The 14,413-nt window shown below is 45.0% G+C and overlaps 1 protein-coding gene across 2 annotated transcripts in view; it reads right to left on the reverse strand.

Annotated features, from left to right (window-relative positions):
• The window catches only part of IGF2BP3 (insulin like growth factor 2 mRNA binding protein 3), a 113,400-nt gene extending 100,058 nt beyond the window's left edge, over positions 1-13,342 (reverse strand). Inside the window, exons 1-3 of one of the 2 annotated variants that reach the window (XM_075083032.1) lie at positions 13,035-13,342; positions 12,352-12,573; positions 10,995-11,055 (exon numbers count right to left, since the gene is read on the reverse strand). In XM_075083032.1, coding sequence (XP_074939133.1) covers positions 10,995-11,055; positions 12,352-12,526 — 236 coding nt within the window. In that variant the 5' untranslated portion in view covers positions 12,527-12,573; positions 13,035-13,342. Of the gene's footprint in view, positions 1-10,994; positions 11,056-12,351; positions 12,574-12,875; positions 12,935-13,034 lie in introns of those variants that run through there. The other variant, XM_075083033.1, reaches the window with a different exon arrangement.
• Positions 13,343-14,413: the final 1,071 nt, after the last annotated feature.

Consider the following 14,413-nt stretch of genomic DNA (forward strand, 5'->3'; position numbering starts at 1 on the left):
GATGTGCAAACTTATCACACCAAGACAGTAATTACTATCTTTTTACAGTTGATCAGACTGATTTGTTAACAGAGATACCTAAATTAGGCAGTAACTGCCAGCATTGGTAGATCAAGTTGCTTTTACCTGAGCATAGCTTAGCATAGTTTAAATACACCTTTCAAAGGTCTGAAATTCAGCTGTTCCATCTGCATATAGATATGCCCAACAAAGGATTTAAGAACGTTTTAAAGAAATGAAGAGCAGGAGAAAGTTAAAAACACTGAATTGCAAAAAAATAATTTAAAAATCAGGATAAGGAAGACTATGATGTTATAAGATAAATATTCAACCACAAAGAAATCATCCTTTAGGAGTTACCAATCATTTTCTGCTAGCACTACTTTTTGTATGGTCTTCTCCATTCACCTCCCCCACCATCACCCCCCCAAAAATTCAGCTCGTTTCAAACTACACTGGCACCAGCTTCGTGCCTAGTACCAGACTACACAATAAGAGACAACTACCGGTATCAACCAGAACTGGAGCTACCAAAAGCCTCAAAACAAAGCAATCGCTCCCTCCCTCTCCTCCCCCAAACCTCAAAGACATGCCTTAATAGTTTGTAACCATATGCACATTATCCACAGAGTGCAAAGAAAGTTCACAGAGCTGGGTGTTAGAGGGAAAAGAAACAGGTCAGGGCACCTGCTCAGCCACCTCCCCACCCCAGAACCAGGTGAAGCTTTCCTCATCTAGCCCAAGTCTCATCAGGTGGAGCACTCATCTCCACAGCCATCTCCAGAAAACTATCACAGCTCAATCATTTCTTCCTCAAGAACTTGCAGGGCTTCGTTGTGGTGAAAAATGGCTAAGTTTTGGGCAGACTTTTCCATGCCTTGCCTTCCCCCCACCCCCCCACCGTTGTTTTTTTTTAAAGGGTACCACCCAAAACGATACACCCAGTGACACAAGTCATAGCAGCTTTCCGGAATACAGAACCACACGTGCTATCCACCAACACTCTATAGCTAAAAAGTTAAGATAGCCTGAACTTTCACTTGAAAAGCCATTTTGAAGAGCTGCAGTACAAAACACAGCCCTGCTATACAGCAGGAGACTGACGTAACCACACGTGCGATGCTGGATCTGTACTGCCGTTCATGCATTCAGAAGTAGCATTTTCATGTTAAGATGCTGAACTTAATCCAACATATGCAAAACCAGTAACAGTCATGGCAAGTGAACTGTGTGGACCAGGTGATGTGAGTGAAAGGGCCAGGAAGAAAAGCAATGTACATAAGCTTATTATTTGCCACAGAGGCACGCAAAAGCCAACCACAGTGAGTGAACGCAATTTTGTGATTTTACTGAAGCTAGTCAAACACAAAGGCAACACAATCTTTAATTCATCTTAAAAGCTTGAAGGGCTCTACAAATTATAATGATAAATCTTCTAAAACTTTTCCCAGGACGACTTTCAAGGAGCGATGTGTAACACCAACTCTATATGGGTTAAGGACATGCTATGTACCTGAGAGGATGATTCTGCTCATGATTTGAGTTTAATTGAGCAGCTGCCATCAAGCCCAATTATACAAAGGGTGCACACTCCACAACTCTAGGTAAGTTTACAGTTCTATGTTAAACACAGAATTTGGGTTATATTTACATGACAGTCACTTTTTTTAAAAGAGCAGCCAGGGTAGGAGAGGGGCTAGAAATCACGTTATTTATAAAAATGCTCTCTCAACTACATAACAGAAAAAATGGAAACTTATAAATAGACATATATAACTTACTCTAAGCAAACACATTGTTAATGCAAGCAGAATAGAAAGCGACCCAAAACAGGTTACCAGATTAGAACAGGACCTCACCGTTTGCTATTAGGACTCAGACCACCACTGAGAACCAAACTTAGTATTTCATAAATAAATGAAGGGTCACCTACTCTTTGACTATTGTAACTTCACATGGGGTGTTTTTGTTTTTAAGAAAAAGAGTTTAGTAGTTTAAGCATTCTGGTACATCTTTGAATGGCCAGTATTAGCAGTATGAGAACAATTTTACACCGCTGCTACCAGGCATCAGCATTAAACTCTGCAAAGAAATTTAATGATGAGCACACAATATTAAAAAGAATCTTTGCTTTGACTTTAAGAGCATTTCTGATTCATTTTGTACGGGTTATTAGAATCAACTTAGATACCTGTGCTGTACCCTGGGATCCTCCAGATCCTTCATTAAGTGTTAGTAAATCTACAGACCACATGTTAAACTACATGCTTACCATCTCTTAGTATGTATTTGAAACTGAAAGAGAATCTGAATTTATATAGTTTTAAACAGCTAGCATCCCTGAAAGTTGTACATTTCTGAAGAGCATCCTACATTAAAAATTTCTGTGCACATGCAAAGTTCATACAATTAGGTAACAAAGAAGTAACAAGACATTTCAGCACTTCTGTTAGGGTCAAAAGGAGTACCTCCTGGTTAGCAACAGCAGTTTTTAGCTCTCTGTCACCAAGTTGTGCTGCTGCCTACCACCACCTAGAACTTTTATCAACACAAAGCTCGCCATATAAGAACTGCTGTTGACCAGCACCAGCACCCACTGTGATCAATACCACTAAGAGACACTCAGTATTGAATCCCTCTCACTTGACCCAGGCAAATAGCTCCCTCTGCACACCGGTGTACCGGTTTTCCACAACGAAAGATGGGGTGCATTCAGGGATCCAGCTACCTCGGTAGGAAAGACCCACATGCTCTTTACAGCGCAGCAGTACACATCTGTAACAGACCAGCGCCTCGACGGCGGGGGGAACCTATGTACATTACACAATTAGCAAACTCATCTGAAAAACTATTTCAAAATTAGTAGCAATATGCCAAGACAGACAAATAAATTTTAATATTTTTTTTACTAACCATTACCTTCTTAAGGTTGCCACAAAACTTTCAGTGGAAAAAGTAATTCAAAGCATTTTAATCAAAATTCTGACTCACATCAGGAAAAAGGCAAGACATGGTTTACATTACAAGTGTAGCCTATTTTCTTGGATTAAACTACCACCTAAATTCCTCAAACATCCTACAGATTATGTTTTCAAGTACTGTCCTAAAGAGACGTTGTTTTGAAATTTTTACTCAAGAAGTAGGAAGAAAAATTGAACTATTCTTCCACAAAAACCACGAATCCAGCATCACATAGAGAATCTCCCTTACGTGTATAAACCAAACAATCCACACTATCACCAAAAAATAAATTTCTGGGTGAACTGTTCCATAACTGTTTTAAAACTACTGAATTTTTCTTTAAAAAAACACTTATCTTCTAATCTTCTACCTTTGCTAGACAGTATGTGCATTTTCCTTGTCAAAGCTGGGGCAGTTTTTCAAACTCAGTTTCCCAGGAGCCTCCCCGCAGCACTCCAAGCACTTCCTCCGAGGGCAGGGGAGAAGGGCAGAGAGCACAGAGGATCAGGCCCCAGGAAGAAAGCTCTGTGGAGCAACTGCATGGTACAACTCACTTGAGGGTTTTTCTCCACTCCTCCTCACAGCCATCCATCCTGCCCTGCTTATTCCTAGAAAATTAGAGCCCCGCCTTGATCCATGCATGCTAGATGTTTAACACAATTCCAAATCCAAACACAACAAGCTTTTTACTTCATCCTTAACCACTATTTAACATGAAGCTTCAAGAAAATAAGTAATTGTGAGCCCAAATAGTAACTTAAATGGGTTGGGGGTTTTTTTCCAACAGAAATTTTTGTTCACACAGACTAGAGTTCCCTCTAACTGGAATTTTGATTTCTGCACTACAATATTTAAGGCTCCATTAGGGTGAAGCGAGCTCTATTTTTGAGTGAAAACATACAGGACCTGTACATTTAACATTTAAAAATAAAATCAACTTACCAAAGCAATAAAGCACTGCTATTTTCACGAAGGGGAAAAATATATCAGACACATGGTGTAGACTACATATTTTAAAATAGCATTCCTAAAGTTCAGCTGACCATGAAAGTTAATCTTTCAAAAGTGAACATTCAGCTCCAGTTGTGTTCAAGTGTACTAGTACTAACAAAAAATATTACTATTTTTATAAATTCTCCAGATATTTTTAGCTGATCCCTTCTTAAACTACAAGTTTTATGGTAATATAATCTTTTAATACCTGTGTATATATACACAGACATATGTATACATATATATTCTCTTTGATACACTTCTCTGCATTATTTCTTACCAATCAGACTACAGTCACAAAATGATCAAGATATTAAAAAATTAAAATGGAGTAAGGCACTTCCCAGCTGAAGACCTTTCATTTCAAGACAGTTTTGTTTCAATACTTAGTCCCATATGCAAAAAGAGTCAGATCCCTCTTTCACTCATTGTTATCTGTGCTCTTACCCAAATTTTAACTTAATTATAAATACAGAACGCCTCATTTTACCTGTTAGAGGCAGTTTTCCATCCAGATTTACAAAAGGACAGTTTTAGTTGGTGCTGATTCCACTGCACCATGAAGAGGCAGGCAGTAGGGGAGGGCACATTGCTGCTAAGGTTACCTTGCACAGGAGACAGCTTTTTTTGTACGTTTCTCTTGTGCCAGCTGCCATGATAATACACTTCAGCAAAATATATTTTAATATAATCTTCCATTTTGAAATGCCAATGAACTTGCAGTAAAAGAAAAACTGGAAAATACCGCCTTTTTTGGCCCCACTTTTATTGCCACTACACATACAATATTTTAAAACTTACCCTAATACTGACCCTAGTAATATGCTTTATTTGCAAAGTATCCAACTACAAACATCAAGATTTTCTTCTTGGTTAAACATCTGCATCTTTCAACACACACTCACAAATTAACATTGCGGATCTGGGAAGAAGCAAAACCCAGAAAGAATATAATATAGGTTTTTGTTAGTTACCTGAAATGTGCCCAAACACACAGGAGCTCTTGCTCCCATACAGAAATTTTGCAAAGCCAGATTAATTATTGCAGGTGATGAGAAGGAACAACTGCCACCAAAGTACCCACATGGATATACAGAGGCTGTGTAGCACCAGTAAGCACTGGGCTTACTGATCTCCCCCCCAGCACACCCCAAACCCGGACACCTGGGGAGATTTTGGATGGCACATGCAACATCATTTTCTTTATTTGGACAGCAAACATAAGAATCATACAGCAAAGATGCAGGATGGAAAGACATACAAGGGCATATACTTGACATGCCCAGGAAAAAAAAAGGCAAGGATGCAAGCCTCAGACTAAAACTATAAAATAACACACACCTATTTCTGGTAACAATGTCACATTTCTAGATAAAATAAGAGTTATGGTTTTATCTCAGCTTTCAACAATAATTAACATATAACTCAACATACAATGCTATACTCTGCATCATTCAAGAATGGACCAACATGCAGATAAACATTTCGCATATGAAAACAAAATGAGAGAACACACATTGAGAGAATCATATTGAAGCTCCCTACAGCTACAAAAAGCACCTCAATATTGCTAAGTGCATCAACCCTATTCAAACTTTTACACCTATCCCTCTCCCTCCATAAAACATGAAGTTATCCTCCTTACTTAGATTTTACAGCATTTAACTTTTGTACCTATTCGTCTATTTGCTGATTCTGAATAATCAAATTCCAATAATAAATTTTACTCTTAAATTACAAGAAAAAAAAATCCCACATCAATATTGCCCTGTGCCCATCTCCCTGAGCTCATGTAAGGATGAAATCACCAGAAAAGAGCCTTTAACTGTGCTCCATGGCAAGATGTATTTGTTACTAAAATACCAGGAGGACAAAACCCTAGAAGCTAAGACAACATTAGGGACAGCATCAGGTTTAAGGAATTCAAAAAAAAAAAAAATCTTTTTTTACGAGGTTCCCTGAAGTGCTAGCCCTGCCCATGGTTAAGTGTCAGGTGTATTTTAATTCCACCTGGGTCCCTCTCTCATGGCCATTATGGGAAGCTTCACATTTTCTGTTAGGTAGGTAAATCCCAGGCCACTTAAGAATTTTTCAGGTCAAAACTAAGCTTTTAAAGTCCACCTAGTAGCTAGCCAGAAGCCATAACAGGACTCCAGCACTGTAGAGTCCTATGCTCTGCACTTAAAAGAACAAGTGAAATTAACACAGCCCCATTTTACAAAAATACCACCTTCAAGGTCTCAAAAATGTGGAAAATGTTATTACCCCATGCTTGAGGGGGAAAAATGGGAGAAAAAAATTTAAACATTCCCTGATTACATTTTACTACCCTTGAATTACACTTCCAAAATAATTTTTTTTTATTCCACCCCTTCAACATTTACTGTATCTACACACAATTTAAGGTCTACTGCAAATGTGTTGTCAGGACACCTTCTGTAAGGGAAGGTAGGAAAAATAGCAGGACCAACCTTTCAGGACATACATTCAGAGCTGTGTTTCATACACTCCAGCTTATTTTTTAAAAAAACTGCAGCAAGAATGATTTTTTTTAATTATCAAACAGTATGCAGAGTTATAAAAATTAAACTTCCAGCAACATAACAGTTAACACGGTTAGTGAAGAATTATCTGTTCTTGCCATAACAACTCATTGTTTATGTAGGAATCACCACAATTATCCAGGTTTGTTCCCACTCTAATTGTAAGCTTTCAAAGATAAATAAAAAAGAAAAAAATTCATTTCCTACTCACATCTGCAAAGACAATTGTGGAAACAGAGAATCAAAACCCGAAATCCCTGTGCAAAGTTTTGGCCCTTCACTCTCGAAAACATCCTAGTTGGACCCAGGCGTGGTCCTCCGCCTCTTTCCGCAGAAAAGAGCATGAATACAGCTAATAAACTACATTTTCTATCATGTGTTCTTACATTCAGCATGTTTCTCCCTGCTTGATATTTACAGAAGCAAAACTAAAAAAAAAAAATCAACGCTACTAAATTATTTCTTTTAATAACTGTGGCCATTGTAGCCACCATACATACTTTAGCCTCACATAGCTGCTCTCCACTGTCTTACAGGCACAAGATACAAACCCTTATTGTACTGAAAATTAGCAACACAGTCCGATGCTCATCCAACAGCGTAACACTCACCCCTGGAACAGAGATGGTTACATGAGCATTTCGGGCCTGTTTTCCTTAAATCATCCTTCATATATTTCAGCATTAGAGGTGAAGCACAGATGGCAAGTCATTGCACTCCCCATAGCACAGCTTGTTACAAGACAGCACTACCTACAAGGCACACCTTCCTCTCCTCCTCCTCTCCCAAACAAACCCCCCAGAAGAAGTAGTGAATTTATTTTCTCAAAGAGCCCTCAAGGCAGGGGTGGGAGGGTGGGGGCAGAAAATTAACCTTCTGATTGGAAAACCACCTTGTCATTACCACAGTTGTGGTACTGTGATCATTTTGGGCACCTGAAGGCCCCAGGAGCAGGTGTGGTGGTCCAGGTCTGGGTGGGAAGCCCACCTTAAGGTGGGATTCAGGGCCAGGAGGCTGTGCCAGGCACATCCCCAGGTGCCCAGAGTTAGTGCCTACCCTCCCCCCTCATCACACACAAGTGACATCAGGGCCATTTGAATAATCAGATTGCAGCGTACATCGCCTTGTGAGATACCAGCTGCTCTTGGATTGCAGCGAGGTAGTACCCAAAGCCTTGCGACACAAGTTTCATGGGCCCAGGCACACATATGCTATGGGCTGCCACCATCCTCCTCCTGCATCACTGCTTTGCAAGAAGAAAACCCATCCAAGTAGCAATCACAACTAACAGTGCCCTGCCTTCTCTCGCAGAGCGTGACTAGCAGTCAATTATTGCAACGCCTCCTCCAACTTTTGCATAAAGTGACCTAAACCTTTAAATATTGCAATAGCCTTCCTCCACAACAAGGGGTCTGAATGCAGAAATACTGCATTCCTTTGGCATTCCCTTGAGATTTCAGTAGTAAGTCAGGAATCTACTCCGAGCTTATTAAATACTTTGCACCTCCCCCAAAATAATTCTCCACCCTTCCATCAAGGAAACCTTGACCAGGCCCCTTCTTTCAACTGCAGCATATCCCCTTGTCTGTTTTTAAATGTTTCCAAGGGGGAGGGGAAGGAGAAAGCCACACACAGGCTATCTCTCCTTCCTTCCTCAGCAGGTAGGAAGGTAATTTTGCAAACCTGGGTGTGCCTACTTCAAATCTGGAGATCCAGCAAGGGTTGGAATGCAGTGACTACCGGGCCCAAGAATTTCACCCTAAATAACAAGCCAGGCACACTCCACTGTTTTCTGGATTCAGCTCATCTTTATGGCAACCCTAGCTGACACCACCTCTTGACCTTCCTTTATACGACAAGGATATGGATTACCAAACCCTTACCCTTTCCTCCCATGCACCTCCACCTCCTCTGGAGAAAGATACCCACAAACTACCTTTGCAAGTGATAACATACACACTCTGCTAAAAAAAAAAATAGAAACCCAAAATATTTAGGGAGGGGAGCTAGGACTCTCTATGAAGCAGTCTCACAGCAGCAGAGGTCAATACAATGTATTGAATAATTTCAGTGCGCTACAAAACTTTTGCTCTTATGAAGTAGTCATTTGACCAAACCATTAATTGTACGCTCATTCTGAAAGACAGACTTGACACATTCACTTTTTTTTTTTTAATAAATGGCGTCACTGCTCTAACCGTATCTCACACACTGGAGTGCCCAGGGCTCTCTGGAAAACGTTCCCCAGCCTTGCAGCGCGCAAACACACTGGGTGGGCCTGGTGAGCAACACACACACCCCCACCACCCCGACTGCATCTGACACCTTTCCCCTGGGTAAAGGGATACAAAGACTTCAGATAAGTTACTTTGAAAGCACCTCAATAACCATTTTCACCAAAAGGCTCCATGTTTAAAAACTGTTGTTTTACACGTATTTAACAACTCTAAATATACGCCTAGTAAGCAATGTTTAGAGACATAGAAAAAATCTCCAACTTTTTGACACACGCACTCCCCAAAAAAAGAAAAGTGTTAGACATCTATAAAAGGAATAAGAGGGTCACTCTTACATATGGAAGCCACTGAATGAATTTTAACTGGCTTTCTATATTTGATTTTGGGAGAGGGGAGCAGAAACAAAGGGGAAGGAAGTGCAGTTACGAGAAATGCAATTTAGTTTTCTGTTAAACAGCAATATAAATCTGAACTATATTTGATACATTCCAACATGATACTGCACGATCAAACAATGGTTTAACAAATAAGGGCTTTGGGAAAAACAATATGGGTATGCAGATACAATTACACTTGCAATTTTTTTCATTATGCCTATATGCGGGCAACGCATGGCTAGAAAAGTGCTCAAATTCAGTGCAAAAACCTTTTCAACAAGTTACAGACTGATGCACCTTTCTGATAATTGCTAATTCACAGGCAAATATGACGACATGCTACGCAATATGAAGAATGGACTTTTACACCAATTCAGCTGTCAGCTGAAAGAATAGGAAAATACTTTTAAACACGTTGAACAATGACTAAAAAAAAGTTGAGGGGGCCACCAGTGATTTAAAATTTACCTTTTTATAAGTGAAATGATTTTGTTTTCAACAGCATAAATAGAATACTACTTGTGCAAGCTTAAGATTAATCAGCATTGTAATAAATAAATTTATTACAGAGGCTAATAGGAAATTATCATTTCTTATGGCCCATGGAATTTTCTCCTTAAATCTAAAAATACATATTCCCTCTACAACAGTATTTTTATATACACAAAACATCTGAAATATAGGCTACTGTAAATCAAAGCCATATACCTTGCATAATAAATGAGAGAGCACATGCAGCATATTAATTTCCAAAGAAAAGTATCAAATAAATATAACCATAAAAGCTTGGCACGCTGTAAATTGGTTCAGAGAGGAGTCACCCCCTCCCTTAACTAAAGCAAAAATCCTCCATACTTCCTCAAGTGAAGCCTTCCTTCAACACTAAACAGCGATTACACTTCTATTTCTCAAAATACCAAGATATAATGCCCATCAAGACAGCTAATTCACCTTTTCAGATCAACTCCTTTAAAAACGACTGCAGTTTTAAAAATAACCCTGAAATATTAGAAGCCCCTTTTAACAAAGTTAGAGACAGACATACTTCCCAGATTGAATAATGGAGTACAGGAACAAGCACGTGGAAAGTTTGATCTATTTTGCTTTTACTCTCTAGTGCACGCCAGGTTTTCTGTAATCTAAATATTTGCAAAAGAAGCAGGCTGAATTGCTATAGGCAGCATAAAAATACCACCCTGCTTTATTACAGGTATTGCTTCTTTACATGAGGCCCCAAAAAATTACTACCTTGCAGAAATTAAACATACATTTAGAAATTAAGGATGCATAAATCCTGTCCTTATTGGGAAGAAGTCATTCTCTTGCTGCTTCTATAGACCAGCTCAAAATAGTGATGAAAAAATCCTCTCAAATACAGATGAGACTTCTCCTACGTGCCTACAAAATGCTGCAGACTCCAACATGGCAGGGTTAAAAAAAAAAAAAAAATCAAGCATGTATACCACTATATTTACACGATGCTTTTTGTTGCTGGAGTAAAGCTTATGTGCTTGCCCGTTATACAGTTCACAACACCACATTTCATTTCCTGCTAACACCCAGATTTTAACTCTTCTCACGGAACTTTAAATTTTAAAAATCTTCACAATCGTTTGCCATCAGACTATAACAACTTGCTTCTCCCACAAAAAGGCTTTTTTTTAAAAAAAATAAATTAAATACTACCACTGTTGCCCGGCCAAGACACTACATTAGAAATACATGGGGTGATTCTAGAAAACCTCGAAGATAGCACAGAGTGCACGCCTGTGGGTTTAAGAAAGCGGTCCATTTATCTACAAGGAAGAGAAACACAAACCTAAGCATTTTTCAAATTGCTTCTCACTTGGTTACTGAGAGCAAAGCGGAGGGAAAAAAATTACCTTTGTCTTTTAGGGACTGAATGTTCAACTTCTATGAGTTTCCCATGCAGCTCCACTTTACCTGCAGAGATAAAACAGAAAGCGGAAAAATATTTGAGCGCGGCTGTGCGTCCCCCGCGTCCCCGTCTCCCGGAGCGGGTTTGCAGGGATGTAGAGCAGGGAACGGGAGCGCAACACGTTAGCCCATTCACCAGCAACCCGGGCACCGGAGGAGCGGGGACCCGCCGCCCGGGAAGGCGGCGCAGCCCCGGCTCCCGGGGCCGAGCCGCTGCCGCAGGGGAGCCGGGGCTGCCCTCGGCGGCGCCCCTTCCTCCGCCCCGAGCTCAAAGCGACCCGTGAGACGCCGAGTGCGGGAACCAGGCTCGGCCCGGGCTCGGGGAGGGAGAGCGGGGGCTTCGCCGCCCCCCACGCCGCCGCCGGGCCTCCAACTTGGGGCGGTTTGTGCGCGGAAGCGGGCGGGAAAGGAGCCGAAACGAGACACCGAGCACGGCCCGAGCCCATCTTTTCCGAGGGAGCCTCTCCCAGCAGACCTCCGCAAAGCCGCTTCACGCGAAAAAAATTTAATTTTTTAATTTTTTTTTTTTAAAGCACACAAAAACAGGATGTCGGCGCCAGGAGCCGGCGCGCTGCTGGAGGCGGTGATGGGTGCGTGAGAGCGGCGAAGAGAAACCGAAATAAATATCAGAGCAGCGCGGGGGGGGGGGCAGGCAGGGCTCCCCTCCCTCCCAAGTTTAGGGCAATTCGGCGGCTCGCCCTCAGCCCTGCGGCCTGCGCCAAGCCGCGGGGAGTCTCAACCCGCTCCGGGGAGAGGCGGCCCCTGTGTGGGACTGCCGGGGGGGGGTGGTCCAGCTGTGCCCAACGCGGAGGGGGGGTTAGGGCGGGTGTGCAGCCGCTGCCCCGCGGAGCGCAGCGCGCCCCCCCCTCACTGCACCCACCACCCCACCACGCAGCGAAAGCCCCCGGCCAGGCAGGGCTGGCCGTGGGGTGTGGAAAAACATGGGAGCCGCCGCTCCGCGGGTCCGTGGGCCCAGGCTCCCGCCCCTCCCCGGCCCCACTCCCCCGCCACGCCGGGCCGGCCCCTCCCGGGGGACCGCCGCCGCGCAAGACCCCGCGCAAAGCCTCCGCGGGAAGGCCGGGCGGCTCCGGCCGCGTTAGGAAAACAACACTTTGCACCTCACCTGGGGGGTTTGGGGGTGGGGGGCAGGGTAGCATGGACCCCCCCCCCCCTCCCTCCGAGGCCGGCAGCGCGGCCCAGCCCGCCGTTGCAGCAGCTCCGCGACCGCGGAGGAGCGCGGGCGGCGGGAGCCGTCGGGGCCACGGGGAAGGGGGGGTGGGGGAGGTGGAAGGGGCCGCTCACCTGAAAGTGCCTCGATGGCCTTCATGGCCCAGCTCTCGTCGGGGCAGTCCACGAAGGCGTACCCCGTCTTCACCAGGAACTGGCCCGAGAAGGGGATCTTGGAGTCCTTAAAGAGACTTTCCAGATCGAGGGGGCTGACGTTCTCGCCGAGGTTGCCGATGTAGAGCTTGTTCATCTTCCTGGCGGCTCGGGGAGGCGCGCACCGCGGGCTGCAACCCTCGTCTTGCGAGAGGAGGTGGGGAGGAAGGGGGGAAATAAAACGAAATGCAATGGAGGAAGGAGGGAGAGAGAGAGAGAGAGGACAGGGGAAAAAAAAAATCAGATCTGCAGCTTGTGTCCCTCCCTCCCTCCCTCTCAAGGGGTAAAAAAAAAAAAAAAAAAAGCGTAGCCAAACGGGAGCCCTAAGTGCCTGCCGTGCTACCCGGGCGCATGGGGGGCGCGGGGGAAACACCCAGCGCCGGGGCCGTGGATGGCGGGCTGAGGAGAGGAAAAGGAGGAGGGGAAAAAAAAAAAAAAACAACTACTTTTTTTGTCTTGCCCCCAAGCCCCTTTGGCAGCAGCAGGCGGACTATGAAAATGTCACACTACGTGCGTGCAGGCGCCGCCTCTCAATATGAAAAAAAAAAAAACAGAGAAGGGGAAGGGGGAGGGAAGGAGGGAGGGAGAGAGAAAAAAAAAATTACTTGAATATTCCGGCTTTTTGAATGAGCCACGTGTTCAAACTACAAATCAACTTCTCACGTGAGGAATCCCAGCTCTTCAATTAGCGAGTGGATGGGGCGCACACACACTCACCGAGGAGGAGGAGGGCCGGGGTGAAGGACGGGGGGGGGGGAGGAGTGGAGAGAGGCTGGACAGGACAGGACAAGTTTAGAGAGGGCCGGAGGGCGGGGGAAAGGGAAACCGGAGTTGGGTGGGCGCCGCCTCTGCCCTTCCGCCGGGGGAGTCCGCTCCGTGCGCCCCCGCCGCCCAAAAACGGCTGGGCGGCCGCACCTCCCCCCGTGCGAGTGGGGTGTGATCCCGGGGAGGGAGGGGAAAATGCACCGCAATGCCCGCCCCCCCCCGCCCCGCCCCGCTCCGCTCCTCCCCCGCCGTGCCAGGCTGTGGGGATTATTCATTGGGGTCGTGCCTGGGCGATCCCGCTCCCCGGCACCGTGGGCCAGGGAGGGGGGCGGGAGGAGGAGGAAGAGGGGGGAGGGGGCGCGGGTGTGGGGGGAGGCGGCGGCGGGGGGGAGCGGGGATCCGCTCCCGCGCAGCGTGGCCGCGGCTGCGTGCTGGGGGGCTGCGCGGGGCGAGGACGGAGGGTCTCTCCAACCTCGGAGGAGCCCCATATGGTAATGTTTCTGCATTACTCGCAGTGCCCCTTGCTCTGAGCCTTACGGAGAGGAGGAGGAAGGGGGGGGGGGGCGTATGGGGAAAAAAAAAAAAAAAAAAAAAGAAAAGACAAAGGGGTGGAGGAGAGTTGGGGGATGATGGGGAAGGAGAGAGTCCTGGGGCGAGGGAGCCGCGCTCCGGCGCTGCCTGGCCCGGGAGGGGCGGGGGGACAGCGCTCCCTTCCCCAGCTGGGTAATGGTGGACGGCGCGGGGGGGAAAGGCGAAGGCACCGTTGCCCTCGGCTGGTAACGGCACACAAAGGGATTTGGCGACCCCCCTCCTCTCCCCCCCCACCCCCCCTCCCCCGGCCCGGTTTAAGGAACCATTCATAATTCTCCACATTCGTACGGATACAATGGTGGGCTTGTGGGGGAGGGGTTTGGGGGTGTGGAGCCTTTCCAGTGCAAACAAAATGTTGCCTGAAGATGAAGAAAGGATACGGAAATGAAAGCCAGCACTGTGTTTAATGTAGCGATCTAGTAGGTTTTGTTTAATAATTCCACGCACTTTAGCCGAAGGTTTCATTTATTCCGCGGTAGGCTTCTTGCGGTACGTTTTAATAGGTATATCCATGGAAAATGGTTAAATACTTTTATTAGCGAGCAGCGAATGGATTTCCCCATGTCCTGTGGTACGTCTGGAAATCCGTAGTGAAGAGGAACGCTTCACAGTTTTGTGCCTAACTTCT

Source organism: Phalacrocorax aristotelis, chromosome 2, assembly GCF_949628215.1.
Source record: "Phalacrocorax aristotelis chromosome 2, bGulAri2.1, whole genome shotgun sequence".
NCBI classification, from domain to species: Eukaryota; Metazoa; Chordata; class Aves; order Suliformes; family Phalacrocoracidae; genus Phalacrocorax; species Phalacrocorax aristotelis.